At 38.8% G+C, this 18,018-nt stretch overlaps 2 protein-coding genes across 2 annotated transcripts; both read left to right on the top strand.

The window, feature by feature from the left end:
- The first annotated feature begins 580 nt into the window (after window positions 1-580).
- Window positions 581-8,607, top strand: LOC124116241 (chymotrypsin-like elastase family member 2A). The gene is made up of 8 exons (XM_046477497.2): window positions 581-1,024; window positions 1,600-1,722; window positions 3,040-3,231; window positions 4,332-4,512; window positions 4,817-4,953; window positions 5,624-5,755; window positions 6,446-6,591; window positions 7,471-8,607. Exons 1-8 carry the CDS (start codon window positions 946-948, stop codon window positions 7,618-7,620), a joined length of 1,140 nt encoding a protein of 379 aa, XP_046333453.2. The 5' UTR covers window positions 581-945; the 3' UTR covers window positions 7,621-8,607.
- Window positions 8,608-9,669: 1,062 nt separating this feature from the next.
- On the top strand, window positions 9,670-16,269 carry LOC124116238 (chymotrypsin-like protease CTRL-1). Its single transcript, XM_046477495.2, has 8 exons — window positions 9,670-10,081; window positions 10,516-10,635; window positions 10,964-11,236; window positions 12,868-13,036; window positions 13,548-13,672; window positions 14,422-14,562; window positions 14,827-14,981; window positions 15,960-16,269. The coding sequence occupies exons 1-8, from the start codon at window positions 10,006-10,008 to the stop codon at window positions 16,110-16,112; spliced, it is 1,212 nt and encodes a 403-aa protein (XP_046333451.2). The 5' UTR covers window positions 9,670-10,005; the 3' UTR covers window positions 16,113-16,269.
- Window positions 16,270-18,018: the final 1,749 nt, after the last annotated feature.

The raw sequence follows: 18,018 nt of genomic DNA, 5'->3' as shown, positions 1-18,018 counted from the left end.
AATGACACACTGAAATGGATTAGAGCATGTGCATTTTATTCACATTTTATGGAAAGACCCATTTTGGTTACAACTAAGCCAACTAAGTCACCCCAGAATCCTTTTGGTTGACATTGCTTGTCAAAATGTTTGTTGTTTGTTTAACGCCGCACTCAGCAATATTCCACCTATATGACGACGGTCTGTACATAATCGAGTTTGGATCAGACAGTCCAGTGATAGACATTATGAGCATCAAGCTTGTCAATTTGATGCGCGATGCTATCCTATATTATGGTGAAAACCACAAGCACGGCCATGGTGATTACAAATCTAGGAATATAATCAGAACGAGATTCAAACCCACGATCAAGGTTTATGGCAAGACTTAGGAACGCAACATTGGACAGAAAATTACTGAGCCTCATACGATTGGGCCACCGGTGTGTGCTGATGAATACAATAAGCTACACCAGTGTACAAGGATGTTGAATGACTTTCAATTTTTCTTAGGAAAATGTCCAGCAAACAATACACCAGATGAATACCATGCGTTCTTGCGTGGACAGTCGTTTCGGTGTTGACATTTCAATACTTTTAAAACTCGTTTATCCCTCTCATCTTTCATTAAAGCCCAACACGTTTAAAGGTCAGTCCAACGCCTTTTTGTCCGCACTTGTGCTAGTAATCCGCACCAAGAAAGCTTGTGATTAGCCGCCGTACACAGAGGTATTTTACTTGAGACGGGAAACAAATACAACTGAACCAATCATAACAGACTGTACCTATAATGATAATCTAAAACGCAGAGGAGACCATGCATTTTATGATCTGAACCATCACAACATCACCTACACGACAGATAATTCCAAGATGCCTTCTCTACTCTGCAAACAAAGGTGGCATTAGTGTAAGCAATATATAAAGAGTCTTGTGCTGTCAAAGTGACAAGGATTGCGGACCACCATGCTTGTTTTAGCTCTTCTGATTTTAGAAGTTATCTTCACGTCTCCGAACGTTGAGGCTCTATTCTATTCTCGTTTCGGTGAGTAATAAGAGGTGATTTGTTTGTCAATCGTCGTTCATGTTATGAGTGTTTGTATCCTGTCATTTGTATTGCATTCATGTACAATGTAGTTTATCTAATAGCACTAGTACAATTTACAAGGGAAATGTTTTGTATATTTTCTTGGTGATGGACTGTAAAATATACGTTTGAGTTCTAAAACAGAGTTACGTATATATGAACCAATGTCTTTGGATCATGGCATTCAGAAGCAACACATATGTAAGTAACTGATGAAAAGTTGTAACGTTTTCGGTTTATAAACTACAAACGTTATCAAAACGTTTCTAAACTGAAAACAGTCGCCGAAACACTGCAAACTTAAGGTAAAAAACTATGATACCCGTATCAAAAACATCACCACTGAATATCCATTTCTTGTCCGTATCATGTGTAGCCACCGACAAACGTGTGTGTATACTTTCTTTTGCCCGGCAGTGTATTTCAATTCTTCTAATCATATGCTGCATTGATTGAGAAATGCTTTGCATTGGATGACTTTTGAGGAACGGGTATGACTAAGATCTACATAATCACACACAGTCTTTTAACAGCCAGAAACCGATGCTGGCGGTTCTGTGGTCAGTGCAGGGCATCGTGTGATCCTGGGGAGTTCATGTTAGGGCCAGTGCCGTGTGGATTTGGAGCTTTAGGAACATGCTGCGCTGCCGAGCTACGTATGTATACTTATATCCATTCGATGAAGCCATGTATCCCCAAACTATTTTACAGAAGTTCACCATGTTACGACTGTCTACATTTACAATACTTTAACGTTGCTGCAGTGCCCAGGGACGTGGAGATCATTGGTTTCAGGTGCAATAAATATAGGGTCCTCATGCTTGGTCGGGATGGATAACATTTACATATTGAATTATGGTCTAAAACGCTGCAGTCACATAGATTTGATGTGCCGAGTTGCATTCCTGGATATACTTGGTGTTGTTGATTGTGGTTGTCAGCGCCATAGCTACGTGTGCTAAAGTGAAAATGTATACTAAATACATCATCTTCATGTTCACAGCTAAATAGCGTTGTATATGTTAAGTAAAATGACGAATTTGTTTACTTAGGCAATTTAAAATTTCAGTCATTTTACAATTATTGTTTCCATTTATTATATCATGATAACGAATTTCAGACATTTTTATACCCTAATTTTATCACCAAGTGACTACAAATAATAGGATTAAAAATCAATGTATATTTTGTTTACTTTTTTTGGCTTCTCATCCTAGCATAATTAGCATGTTGCGATGTTTTTAAGCCCTTTCCAACTCCTCAATAACTTTAATTCAATCCGACGGAAAAATGATTTTAAAATGACTGAAATGTTTGGCATTTTGTAAATTGCCTCAGTGAAACTTTTAATCATTTAACAAATTGACTGAATTTACACATTGACTGTAACATATATAACAGAAATAAAACTCAAGGTTGTCTTTAAGTCATTCATTCACTTTGCCATAAGGAATTGTAGCCCTGACTATCCGATCCATGCAGCCGCGAATACGTTATGAGCATAATTGTGACCAACCATCAGATGAGGGACCTTATTGGTGAAAAATCACATTTTGACTTCGTAAAACATTTTAAAACTACGGAATCCTAGGCTATTAAATGCAATTCATAAGCTTCAATTCATATCAATTACTGTGATGCATGGCATTAAACATTTGAAATATTTTTCTGCAAAGTCCCATTTTCAGACTTATAACAGTCCGCACACATGACCATTTTAACGGAACTAAGTTGACGTCAAACTTCTTTCTTTATGACGTCACTGCACAATTGTACGCAGGACCCATAAGGTTCCTTTTCTCCTGGTGGGTCACGTGTTGATGGGGGTCTATTCTAACCCAGAACTCCCACTGGGATCGTCGGTGATTGATAATGAGATCACATGTAGGTACATAACATGACGGCAGTATGTGATGTCAAGGACAACAAGCCGGAGTCCTGGTAATACTAAATTGTCTGTTTGTTTTTTGTAGCTTGTTCAGCTTATGGTGGAGTATGTCGCCAAAGTGGATGTCTCAGTTTAACAGAGACGGAGTACACATACAAAGTGCGATGTTTCAACTCGCAACAGACATGTTGCCTGAGAAGGCCCGAGGGCGATAGGTCATTTGGGCCATTCACAATGCAACCTGTCGCCCCTACCTCCAGACCAAACATATTCTCCAGTAAGACATGCTTATCTATGTTATTTGATTTAAAGTATTGAAAAGTGAAACATTGTTTGGATAACAACCTATTTATTGTTCATAATGACATCTCAGTGCTACTTGTCCCTTCATCAGATGATGAGTCAGTTAAAGGCCCCATCTGTTCAGATGTTGGTTGGCTGGTTGTTAACGCCGCACTCTGGACCAGACAAGATTGATATCCTGAGCTTCGATCCACGCAATTGGGTTCGATGACATGCATCAACCAAGTCAGCGAGCCTGACCACCCCTTACGACAAGCCTAGTCGCCTTTTACGGCAAGCATGGATGCTGAAGACCTATTCTAACCCGGATCTTCACGGGTCCAGTTCAGATGTATCCAATTTATGAACCACCAAGGAATGTATGTTAAAGAGTTGCGAATTTCCCTGATGGAATGACAAAGAGGTGGTTCATGTGTATAGATTGTTGATTTGAGCTTGTTATTGTTTGTCCCTATTCTTTTTTCGAAACGAACATAATTCTGATTTATACTCTTTAGACATTGATGTTTCAAGTAATAGCATTCCATTTCTATCTCGCTTTTCCATGCTGGATATCATTTTCAAAGCGCACCATTATTACCCTGGTAGATCGATCACTCTTAATTCGAATTTCATTCTCAGCTCTACGAGGAGTATAGGAACTAAGCTATCGCATTACCATCTGATTCTCCGGGTACCCATTCACTGCTCAGTAAACTGAGGCATATTTTAATCAAAATCAATTGCCTAAATAAACACCACAACTTGCCTTCAGTGTGAGGCATGATCAGAGCTCGAGAAGAGCTCAGGATTCAAGCTTGCCAAACACGGTCACCCATCCTTTAAGAGACCAGCTTTCCTTAACTTTCCCTGATTTATCACATGTACCATATGGCATAACAACAATAAAATGTCTGTAGAAATCTAATTCGTTTATACGTATACACTGAGCCACATACATGAGATTATTGCATGAAATTAGAGCAGTCAGAAGAGGCCCGCACACTGCATATAAATTCCTGATATATTATTAATATATTTACCATACGGAAACTCGACTAATATCCTCTTTGTATGTCATCACAATTATACCAGACTGTGGAGGAAGACGAATCTTTAGACCACGGATCCTGGGAGGCAGCCCTGTGGACTCTCCTTCTCAGTGGCCCTGGATGGTATCCATCAAGACTGGTTCGCCATCCAGCGGCACACACATATGTGCTGGAGTACTCATTAGAAACAACAGGGTCCTAACCACGGCCAGCTGTGCCGAAAGGTATTGTTTTCAGGGTAGATATCCAAGGATGATAAGATAATATTTTCATCAAACTTGGATGAAGTTAACGTTTCTTGTGTTCAGAATACATATTTGATAGTAAAAAAAGACACAACCCTTGTTATAATCATAAGAAGTGTTTATAATATAGTTATTATACCAGATGTTTGGGCAAATCGCGAAATCGTCTCCGACAAAATGATACAGGAACTACGTTAACACATTTTGTAAAGCGGATTTAATTATTGTTTGGTCAAGTTAAAGCGACATATGTATTTTCATCCTAACATTGTATGCCCCTCAGTGCTTCGACCATGTATGTGACCATCACAGAAAACAATATAAACAACCAGGGAGAAATTGGAGAAACAGACATTCGTGTTCGTGGCACCATTGTCCATCCAGCCTTCGGCCCACCACGGCCCGGGGACACGTTGCAAGGTACTTTGCTCTGAATAGTGTATGGTGCGTTGGTGAATGATCGATACATAAATGAACATGCATATGCATGGTACATTTGAATGTATCTGACTATTCTAATATGCATGCTTATAGATGTGTAAGCATATGTGTTCCTTATGAACTTGATTGGTCTTGAATGAATGATGAATGTATGTTGCAGATTTAGTATGTGGAACTGAATTTCACCGCGTATCAGCTAAAAGTGGATCGGAAGACTAAATGATGCCGGACGTACACCATTTTGGCGAAACCCGCGTGTCTCCACATAAAGATCATTGAATGTAAATTCGTGAATATAGACGACTGTTATATTTATAAGAATAGGAAAACTGCCATTAATGATAAATATTAGAAGATGTATGAATGTATGTATATATATATGTGTGTGTGTGTGTGTGTGTGTGTGTGTGTGTGTGTGTGTGTGTGTGTGTGTGTGTGTTAACATTAGTATTCTTGTTTGAGTCCACAATACACAATGGTGTGGCAAAGACAAATTTAAATCAGCCCTTCCATCAAGAATTTTTATTTAAGTGATGTATTGAGCACTGTACAATGTATATTCGAGTAAGAAATCACTCTTTTGAATTTATTTTGATTTCACAAATGTTTTAAAAATTTCATTTGTGAAATAGTCACCTATACTCCACAGGCAATGATATAGCAATCCTTACTTTGGAGTCATCTGCTCCTGCCCCCGCCCAGCCAGCCTGCCTGCCTCGTGCAGGTGAAGACATCCTCCCCGCCACCAGATGCTTTATCGCTGGGTGGGGTTTTAATGCAGGTATGTTTGGCATCGATGGATATCAATTTAATTCATCATATAAATATTATGCTTCAATGCTTGAAAATAGCCAGCCTCGATTGTCCAACGAATCAGATTCCACTGAGTGTAAAATACACACTAGCAGTGAACATTATGTGAATGGATCACTGAAACTCAGTGATGAGATTAGGTGTGAGCGAAAAATGTAACTAAGCATGTCTTGCCCTATCGGTAGCATCCGCCACTCAGTATGCCTCAAAGGTATGTGTTTGCAGCCTGACACCGCAAGTCAGTACTCCTGCTATGTGACAGCGGCATGAAAACACACCAGACAATCAAGTGTACATGTTAGAATATATGCTAGAATCGTCAGCTTCCGTTGACAGAAGTTGCAATAAAATTCGAATTTATGTAAAACCAGTTCTCATACTCAGTATTGTACCATTATCAATATGTGTAATAATTATTTCTTACACGTCAGCTAAGGGAACAGACTGGAAGAAAGGAATTTGCCTGTTATATCATACCGTACGTGCCCCGAAGGTGACGAAATATGATATCGCCTCAACCCTTTACTAACTAACCTCTGTCGTTTTTGGTTCACATGTAGCATTACATTCTACATAAATAAACTTTCCTTGGGTGCATTATCGACTAAGGTTTTTGTCCATAGTTGCTCCATCTTAAGAAACGTAAGATTCGTTTCAGCTTCCGATGGCTTGTTGCATGAGTCCCGTGTGAACGTGGTCAACAACGCGGTGTGTTCCATCGTCTTAGCATTAGGAGTGAATTCCCAACTACCTCCGGATAAGCTGTGTTCTGCTCCTTTCATAGACCGCACAGATGCTTGCCAGGTAAATGTTATGCATAGCTTAGGTAAAATGGGTTGCCTCATCTGCTGGGTAGTTCCATTTGACAACATTTTTATCTTTTGTTTTCTTATTAGTCTTTCCTGTTGCATTCATTAATACCATCAGTATCATGTTTATATATGGCAAAGTTCATTTTGGTTACAGCGTGGTAATTTAGGTATATGACGACCACATGTTTGAAGTGAGGTGAGGTAAAACGGGGTTTATCATCGTGTTCAAGATTATTGCACTTACGTGCATATAGCGAGGTGTTGTGTGTGTGTGTGTGTGTGTGTGTGTGTGTGTGTGCGTGCGTGTGTGCGTGCGTGCGTGTGTGTGTGTGTGTGTGTGTGTGTGTGTGTGCGCGTGCGTGTGTGTGTGTGTGTGTGTGTGTGTGTGTGTGTGTGTGTGTGTGTGTGTGTGTGTGTGTGTGTGTGTGTGTCTTGCTGCATGTACTAGTTTTAGATTAATGCATAATTATGTCGAAGTTATAGCACTAACACACAGTTTGTATACCTATATCAGACACAGCATACTGGCACCTAGACGACCAGTTCTTGTTCCATCTCCTTTTTGCGGAGTACCAGGCAGGGTAATAACAAGAATAATCGTCTAACGTCTTTTGGTAGGAATTCCGGTCTCCGGGCATACGCTCTAATCACTACACTGTAGTGCTTTAGAACCACGCGCGCATTTATTTGAAAGCAAATGCTACATTCAAACGAATCACATTTGTGCAGATGAATAGTACATGTATCTAATTTGTCTAGTATAGTCATGGACTGTACAGCTGTGGTCTGTCCATAGCTCAAAAAGACTTCGATACAACATTCTTCGTTATATCAGACTTTGATTGTTGATTGTACTTTGATATTTGTTCAGGGAGACAACGGTGGAATGCTGGTCTGTGAACAACAGCCGAACGTGTGGACGCTCATTGGTGTCATCAGCGACAACGCATGTTCACAAACACTTCCTGTGGTTTATACGGATGTTCGGGGACATATTCCATGGATTCTTCAAAACCTGTAGAAGCATTTGGGTCACAGCAAAGCAATGTATAGTGAGATTATATTTGTTTTAAGGCAGTGTGATGCCTATACATGTGAGGGAAGGGTTGCCAAACTATACTGTATTACTTTATTTCAAATCAGTGTATATCAGCCGATGTACATGTACTCTCTAGATATATATGGTAGATATATTGTGAAACTAGGGATTTCGTGAATTACTTAAAGTGAATTACTAGTAATTTGATTATGTTTTGGTGAGTTGCTGTCATAGAGATACCTTGTGGAAAGAGTTAACCCAGTCAAAATTATATTGTAACTGTTGATGCCACCACATCCTCAATTGTTGCAATAAATCGTGTATTCTGTGTCTTTTCCTGTTTATGGTACATTGACAAGAAATAATTGAATTTTAACAGATTCAGCTGTTGCAATACATAAACATTTATTACATTCTGTGTATGGGGATGTTGACAAGAGTTGATTCAGGTAGAATATAGAATTTGACTAACATTTCTTTTTGTTATTCATTACTTGTTTAATCATGGTATTGTATGGGATGAACTGCACAAAACGTCTTTGTGCTTGTTGTCAAAAGTAATATAGGAATTTCACAGGATTGGAATTTCACAGGATCATATTCAGAAATCCACGAATTCCCTAGTTTCACAATCTCACAGTAACATATACACATCAGCCTGAATATTACCCCTTTCTTCATCGGTTGTGCTTTCAAGACATGTCAGAAGCGGAGCTGTTAATCAGCTTCGACAGAAGTATGACATCGTGTTACTTCAGTTCTATTCTATAAAATTGTCTGTCTGTCTATTAGGAGGAATATGAAATCTAAAAGTATCAGTCACCACGATCAGAACCAGTTTATTGGTACATTTGGTCTTGAGGCCTATAGTTCTTTTGGTGTATAAACATGTTTTACATACCTAATGCAGGAATTACCACAACATAATTACAACAGGCTACCTGATACTTGTCTATTTTTGAATATTAAAATAATAACACACGAAATGTAAATATTCGTTTTCTGTTATGTTTTTGTGAAAGGGTTTTAGCCTTGTCTTCAGACACTTCAGAGCTCTCCTTTCTGCCATCACCCTGCAGATCGACAAGATTCAGTAAACCACTTTCAACAGCAACTGTAATAATCCAAAAAAGTGTAAATAAGCATGCTGATGTGTCGAATTAAGTGAGGAGTATTAGTGAACATTTATCAGCATGCAAGAACGTTAGTCTACAATAGATGCGTAAAATAATCAAGATTATTGCTATTATTTGTTGAAAAATGTATTTCCAGTACAGTATGGCTTCAATTCCACATACAATTCCAGGATTGACAACATTCATAGTGAGTGATCAAACATATGCAGCTGTTTTCATTGTGATTATGGCCATCAAATAGTCGGAATCGTACAATCGACTCTGTTTTTGGCTGAAATTTCATGCAAATATCAACACCATTGATGCAGAAATGGATCTATTTACATAAACAAGTACAGCCTTATCAAGCCTAGGCATACTAACACACACACACACACACACACACACACACACACACACACACACACACGCACACACACACACACACACACACACACACACACACACACACACACACACACACACACACACACACACACACACACACACACACACACACAGAGTAGTGCCGAAGTATAAATAAACCTAAAATATATGACAAATCAGTTTGTCAACAAAGATTGGCCTGACGACCAGAATTTATCAAAGTTGTCAAAATGCAGATGGTATTGGCTATACGTTTTGCTGCATGGTGATACATTGTGATCAGTTTCTTTAGTTCTTTTTAGTTCTTAAGTTATTCATTTAATACTAACACAGTTACACGTGTTCGATAGTATCAAGAACATTGAAAGTTGCGATGGATTCACTTCATATGCACCTCACAATGTTTTACAAGGATTGAGATGCTTTTTGTGCAGCATCACGTTAAAATACATAAACATACGAGTGGTCATTACGTCGTAGTTTTCTTGCAGTTTTATTTACATAGGAAGAGAACATGTTTCTACGATCCGAGACGGATTCGTGAACAAACACCCATAACATGTATCTGTCTAGGGTTAGGGCGAGAGTTCAAAGCTGTGGAGAGTGTGATCTTATTAGTCTTGAAGTCTGAAAGCACGAGGCCATACATAACTTGCATATGTGCAGGCTGGGTGTCATTGTCGTTTGACAAGTTAAGAGTTTGACCGATTCGGGCGTGATTTTCACACTGATAGAAGAAATAGTTAACAAAGCCTGGTGAAACGCAAAAAGTTGAAGGTTCGAGGAGCTTGTACAAGAGCGTGGTACAGAATGGGGATCTTCTTGAACAGGCGCCACAGGATCAGCACCTTCAACTGTAACTGGGATGTTATTTTGGATACTGTGTGTTTGTTGGTTGTTTTATCTGCAAGCTGTTTGCGCACAATATTTCTTTTGGTCACGTACGTATTCTTTCGTGTATTGTAAGAAAGAGGCTGATGTACTGACATGATTTACTCTGCTAACTGACAAAACAAATATAAATGCAAAATGAATACTTGTCCAGTGTTATATCAGTTATAAAATATTATGATAATATTACATGTATATATATTTATGATACTGATGTGCAACTAAGGCACTATTTATATCAGCCATACATGTTGTGTTTAAGTTAAATGCAATTAAGATCAATGGCGTGTATCTCTAGGTAAGCAGAATATCAGTGATTTCTTTTCGTTTTGTTTAATATTTCAGCTAATCTATAACACATATTATGCCAAGAAATGATTCCCTTGCTGTAAAGACATGTTAGGAATGCCATCACATGTCCATGTCTTGCAGTTACTACATAAACTGGGCTCTGACCTGTAAATTAACCGTTCTATATGTTTAGTGTGCCACCTTCGTTATGGCGGGGAATGTCGGGGGTTGTGTCACCGTGTGGAGGTCAACCTCGGCTTAGACTACTGCAACAACGGCATGGGGTACCAGGGCACCTGCTGCGTGGCACTACGTAAGTACATGTGGCATAATAAATACATTTCATGGGTAAAAGGCATAACTTAGTGAGGTATACCGTAACATATTACACTGCATTAATGCCAATTTTATTACATTCAATGAAATCGGGTTCTTGATAGTTTTTTGTAGTATTAGCTGAATCATGTCATGTTATAGTAAAGCAATCAATATAATAGTAGCCTCTGTTGCTATTCCAAATTTTCAAAACTCATACAAGTCCAAGACGACAAGTACACATGTGAAAATAATGTTCATTGATATAAAACATAAAGCTTTGGCAACTGTGTTCTGTAAATGCTCATGTTGATGTCCATTCACAGCGTGCTGGTACATTGGTGGTATTTGCCGACAGTGGTGCATGCCAGACTACGAGACGAAGTATTCCTTGCCAACAACATGCCCACACTTCAGGTCAACCTGCTGCATGCCTGTCACTAGGATGTCTCCCAACTCTACAACTACCACAGATACATTTCCAAGGGAAACAACAGTACCGACACCATTACCAACATGGACGACGACACCCAGAGTCGACACATCTGCTGTAACGTTTTCAAGCTTTGAAACAACTTTACATGGGTCTACCTCAACAGGTGGGAAACTTAACATGCCAAGGTGTCGTAGAAATAAAAACACTAAAGTCAAAGCAAGGATGAAGTATTGGTAGTTTTAAGTGCATTTGTAAATCGTAATTAAACGAAATTCATGTCATTGGATCTTTATATTCTCTTCAAAACAACCTTTGTCAATTTGGCAGTAAACCTAACAACTTAGGTAAAATAAAAGCGACAAAACCCTTCCATTAATAATAACTAAAAGCGACAAAACCCTTTCATTTAATCATAATAAAAAACGACTAAACCCTTTACTTTAATCATAAATAAAAGCGACAAACCCTTTTCTTTAATCATAAATAAAAAGCGACAAACCCTTTCCTTTAATCATGAATAAAGCGACAAACCCTTTCCTTTAATAATAAATAAAAGTGACAAACTCTTTCCTTTAAATAAAATCGACTGAACCCTTCCCTTTAATCATAAATAAAAGCGACAAAACCATTTCCTTTTAAATAAAAGCGACAAACCCTTTCCTTTAATCACAAATAAAAGCGACAAACCCTTTCCTTTAATCATAAATAAAAGCGACAAACCCTTTCCTTTAATCATAAATTAAAGCGACAAAACCCTATCCTTTAATCATAAATAAAAGTGACAAACTCTTTCCTTTAAATAAAAGCGACAAACCCTTTCCTTTAATAACAAATAAAAGTGACAAACCCTTTCCTTTAGTCACAAAAAAGCGACAAACCCTTTCCTTTAATCATAAATAAAAGCGACAAACCCTTTCCTTTAATCGTAAATAAAAGCGACAAACCCTTTCCTTTAATCATAAATTAAAGCGACAAACCCTTTCCTTTAATCATAAATTAAAGCGACAAACCCTATCCTTTAATCATAAATAAAAGTGACAAACTCTTTCCTTTAAATAAAAGCGACAAACCCTTTCCTTTAATAACAAATAAAAGTGACAAACCCTTTCCTTTAATCACAAAAAAAGCGACAAACCCTTTCCTTTAATCATAAATAAAAGCGACAAAACCCTTTCCTTTAATCATAAGTAAAAGCGACAAACCCTATCCTTTAATCATAAATAAAAGTGACAAACCCTTTCCCTTAATCATAAATAAAAGCAACAAACCCTTTCCTTTAATCATAAATAAAAGCGACAAACCCTTTCCTTTAATCATAAATAAAAGCGACAAACCCTTTCCTTTAATCATAAATAAAAGTGACAAAACCCTTTACTTTAAATAAAAGTGACTAAACCCTTTCCTTTATTCATAAATAAAAGCGACTAAACCCTTTCCTTTATTCATAAATAAAAGCCACAAAACCCTTTCCTTTAATCATAAATTAAAGCGACTAAACCCTTTCCTTCATCACAGAAAAAATCGTCAAAGCCCTTTACTTAATCTTAAGACATTTCTGCTGAAAGCAGAGTCTATTGTACGATTCCGACAATATCCTAAGTATGTGTTTATATATATAGAAATCTCTGCTTAAATCGCTCCACTGTGCAATGAAAAACTACCGGTTGTAGTACGTACATTTTCAAACTATCATGCAACCAAAAAGCATAGATTTCATGGGATTTTCATGTTCCATTCAAAACAGACTATTACCATAAACAGCTAAATTAACTTTTGTGATGTATTTCCAACCAGGAACTTGTGGCAAACGAAGATACATCGGTTCCTTTCCTCTCAACAGCACACGTGGGGCATGTGTGTTCCCCTGGGTTGTGTCAATAAGGACCACATACAGCCAGCACTACTGCTCCGGGGTGCTGGTATCTGACCACGCCGTGTTAACAGTCACTGGATGCGTGGATGGGTAAATATGAACAACAATGTGCTTTTCAACAATGGTCCTGATCTTATTACATTTTTCGATTACAGATAACATTTCTCGTCGTGAGGTAATATCTCAGTCATAAAGCGATCTTCTGAATTATTACTACATCATCAGAACCTGGCCCTTGTTGTTATTAGATTCTTCTCATTATATTACATACAAGAATACCCAGACCATAAGATTCCAGTTTTTATTGCTTCCTACCCATCATATAACCATAACTCTATTATCAGATACCGAGAACAATTGTTCCCGGTGTTTCTTAAATATTTCTGATTATCTTACTATAAACAACTACAATGACATAAGGTTTAATAACACTTTCCTCAACATATAACCATTATTACATTCTCTAATACCGAGAACATATATTTGGTTATAAGTTTTAAACGTTGTTATGTAAATGGATTAATAATGTAATTATTGTAATTTGAAGAAGTGGAATAACTGTTTGTTAGGTTCATTACTCTGTCAAAGTGTATTCTTTAAGGGTTTCAACATCTCAACTAGTTCTAACATTGGGAGAATATGACGCAACACAAGCGGAATCCACAGAAGTACAGGTGGAGGTTGTATCCATCACTAGGCACCCGCACCACACAGCCTTCACCAGAGGTAACTCAAGATAGGTGAACAAAAGCAGCTTGATTTTTAGAGACGCTAGAATTAGAGAACGATGCAGTATGTGATGAATACAAATATATGAATCATTATTGGGAAACGTATGTTACCAAGATGCTTGTAAATGGTGAGGGTGAGGTGAAATTGGGTTTAACGTCGCGTCCAAAATTATTGCACTCATGTAGCGACGTGCAGGTACGTGTGTGGGTGTGGCTGCTTGTACTAGTCAGGACTGATGCCGATTTATAGGGCTTGTTCAACATGAATACCCCACTCAGACACAGAGTAATGACTCCCAGCAGACCAGCCCTTTACCCCCTTAATGGCGAACGCGAGACAGGGTAACAACAAGAACCATCTTTTAACGTATTTTGGTGTGACGCGGCCGAACCCCGGTCCTTCCGTTTTCCGGGCGGACGCTCTACCTCTAGACCACGGAGGCGGTCCTTGTAAATAGAAATATATTTAATAACATATTTTAGCTTTAGGTCTGCAACCATGAGGATTTGGTTAAAAATTGGTGCCCAGCAATCTATGCTCTTTCCGTAAGGGCTGACGAAATGGATCAGGAAGACTCGGTGACTCGGTTGAGAGCACGTGCATATCACGTGTATCATTGCTTATAATATCAATTCCTGGATTATCCTTATATTATGTTTATGTTACAAACAATTATCAAATGTTCCACAACAAAATAACCACATAATTACACAGCTTTATGTTTAAGTTTGTTGTCCCGACAGGCTTTGATCTCGTGCTGTTGGAGTTTGCCGAAGTTGTGAACCACCCCTGCATTTCCCCAGTGTGTCTACCTAAGGTCAACACATCTCCGGTCAGTCTCGGGTTTGGACGGTGTCTGGTGGCTGGGTGGGGAGATATCACAGGTGTGTTCATAGTGGCCAGTCAGGTAGCCCTTTTTTGATGTCAGGTTTCCACAGGGGCGGTCGGGTAGACCTGTGTGTGATTCCCCACATGAATAAAATGTTTGAAAATCATTTCTGTTTGTTCATCATAGTCGATTATATTAGTTCCCTTCTTCACGTAGATACTGTCGATTCAATCAACATGTAAGAAAGGTCTTGGATGTAAATGTGGACGTAGGTTATAGTAACGGATAGCATTTTATGTTGATTACATTTCTAAATTAGATCCAGATGTGTCGAGTGTGCTCGAAGTTCGGCCAGTGAGAGTGTACGAATCCTCCATGTGTTCTCAACTGCTGTTGGCCATGAATGCCAACGGCACGGTGCCTGATGACGTAATTTGCTCTCTACAAGACGACGAAGAGGACACTGATTGCAAAGTAAGTTTGAGGATGAAAGAAGAACCTTTCATAAAAACGCAGTACGTATTTTTAAAATTAGCGAGGAACTTAATTGTAGAGACTGGAAATTGGTACTCCTTGTCGTATTATTCAAGTTATCCAAATTGAGTCTGTTTTTATGTTTACCAATGACTTGAAAATAACCCACAACAAAGATGCAAGCAAGTCCCACAACAAAGATGCAAGCAAGTCAAGTCAAGTATGTTATTCGTTGGTGAGATGAAATGGGGTTTAACGTCGCGTTCAAGATTAATGCACTTAAGTAGCGACCTGCATGCACGTGTATGTGTCTGTGCCTGCATGTACTAGTCCGGACTAATGTCGATTTTGTAGTGCTAGCCCACTGAGATACCATGCCGCAGTTTAACAGACACAGTATACTGACTGCGGGCCGACCAGTCCTTGTTTTAGCCCCTAAATACTCAGCACCAGACAGGATAACAACAAGTACCATCTTTTAACGTCTTTTGGTATGACGCTGTCGGGGATCGAACCCCGACCATGTGCTCTCCATAATCTTTAGAAAGACTGGAAAACTACGACCTTACATGTATCATAAACATTTGTTCATAAATTACTGTCCTTGTCATGATACCTGGTGTTCCCGGAACGGTAAGCGTACCCTTCCTCACCAGTGGCACATGCCACAAACACATACAAAGGCAAGGCAATTGCTCACCTGATACACACACGGGGAAATATGGTACTAGTCAAAATTGGGATTTGCATGTGACATCATTTCGTCACTGATGCGTCAAATTTGGAAATGTTCTCAACATGTCTACCATAAAACGTTTCGAAAGCTTTACGAAGGCATTGAATGTTGTAACCTTGATCAAACAGAAGTCGTACAGAAAACGTCGGAAACTTTGTTACAACGTTAACAATACTTATTCAAGATTACCAAATGAACGTTTGGTGTCATGTCAAGTTTACCTGCACGATTCTTTGTTTCAGACTGATGGCGGGAGTATGTTGATATGCCCCGATGAAAACACCCAGTACTTCCTGTTTGGCATCGTTACAGAATACACGTGTACTGACTATGCGGTGACGCTTTATACCGATATAAGTAGTCATATCGAATGGATCGAAAGCAACTTATCATGACGATCTTACTTTTGTGAATTTATGTTGCGGATCAACGAGTCGCTGCTTCGGACAGGACGAGGTGTTGTGTATTTAAATCAATTCAATTGATAAATCGTAAATGTTGTAATATTTTTGTATTTCAAAGAGTGTGATTAAAGGAATAATTTCAATGAGACCCCGCTGTTTTCGTGCTTCCCGCTTTGATACCATGCCGCAAGTGTTATCTCAATAATGCCAAGCGCCGGGGATGGTAATAACAATCAACAACTTTCATCTGATTTGGCATCACAATTACAAACCTCTGATATAATCAACAGCAACAGCGCGAAAGAAAAGTCTTTTTCTTTACTCAAGCTTGACCTGTAGGAAGTTTTCGTAAATTGTGTTAGCAAAAAAGGGAAAGTTAAATTTGATAAGATATACTCTAATTCTGCGACTTTTAGGCAGGCAGATCACTATAAGACCTTCGACTTAAGACACTTTCAGTGTAAATCAGTGAAAGGGCACAGGTTACACTAATAGTTTCTTATATTTAACAACACGTCTACTTGATGTAAATATGAGGTAGTTTGCATATCACGCGTATGTAATTGTTCTGTACGAGATTTATAAATGTTTGAAAAACGTAAGGCTGTTTAACAAGCTTGGAGTTATACTTTGTCCTCATGTCTGATTAGTGACCACAGACACGCAAAACATGCATTTCCTCTTCAACATAGTGTGAGCCTTTAGACTTACAATGTACACACAGGCGTTGGTTATACTCCACCATATCATAGCGACCAGTTTCAACAGTTATTTTAAATTTTCTGCATCTAAATCGAGAGAGCGTATATTGATGTTACAAATGAATGACTTCAAAAAGTGTTGTCCATGATCAACATACAGGAGTTTTAGGATTTTGGTGTGGAGCATCTACCCAAGTCAGAAAGTCAACAAACACAGAGTGAGTGTTTCACAGCGGCTGAACCACATAATTTTCCCTTCCGCCCAGCCCTTCCTGTAATGCAAAAGACCCAAATGAAGCATGTCTAGATTTTCCGCAGGTTCTGATTCCGCATCTCACAGGGCTAGATGTTTTGTTTCCATCGATTATATATTATCAGAGACTTAGCGTTAGTCCATCTGCCCCGTGAGTTTTCAAGGGGAGAATAATAGGTCCCCAGCAATCAATTATGGTCGAAAGTGGCGAGAGTCATTACCTATTTGAAGACCTTTTCACCGTTAAATTATCTTCCTTCAAACGTCTCATGAGGACAAAGGGGAAAAGGTTGAGGTGAAAAGACATATTGTGGTGACTAGCATCATGAAGTCCTGGCGATCCCAGAGCGCCTGACCTTTCCATCCGCACCGAGTCGTTTAAATCTAGTGCAAATATTGTCGTAGAAAGTGTCACGATAATGTAAATGTCTCGAGGCGAGAGACAAATTAACTAACTTTCAGTGTTGGCAAATAGTCGTGAGCGGTTGACTTCTGTAAATAAAGTCCTTTCTTAATATTCAGGGGGGCTGTCGGGTAGCCTAGTGGTTAAAGCGTTCGCTCGTCACGCAGAAGACCCGGGTTCGATTCCCGACATGGGTACAATGTGTGAAGCCCATTTCTGGTGTCCCCCGCCGTGATATTGCTGGAATATTGCTAAAAGCGGCGTAAAACCATAGTCACTCACTCACTAATATTCAGGGTATAAATGGGTTTACTGATAAATTACACACAAGGTCCCTACATATATGCACATGTACATGCATGTAATATCCGTGTGATATATATAAACTTAAAAATCACATTCGTGAAACCGGTTGACTAAATTATACATCTCATCTTTGGACTTTTGTATTTTATCTATCTATATCTGTGAGTGAGTGTGAGTGAATATGGATTTACGCCGCTTGTAGCTATATTTCATAATATCACGGCGGGGGACACC

This window comes from Haliotis rufescens, unplaced genomic scaffold (assembly GCF_023055435.1).
Source record: "Haliotis rufescens isolate VD_foot unplaced genomic scaffold, xgHalRufe1.0.p SCAF_19, whole genome shotgun sequence".
NCBI classification, from domain to species: domain Eukaryota; kingdom Metazoa; phylum Mollusca; class Gastropoda; order Lepetellida; family Haliotidae; genus Haliotis; species Haliotis rufescens.
The sequence above is the reverse complement of the archived record's forward strand: the minus strand, read 5'-3'. Positions and strand labels throughout refer to the sequence as shown.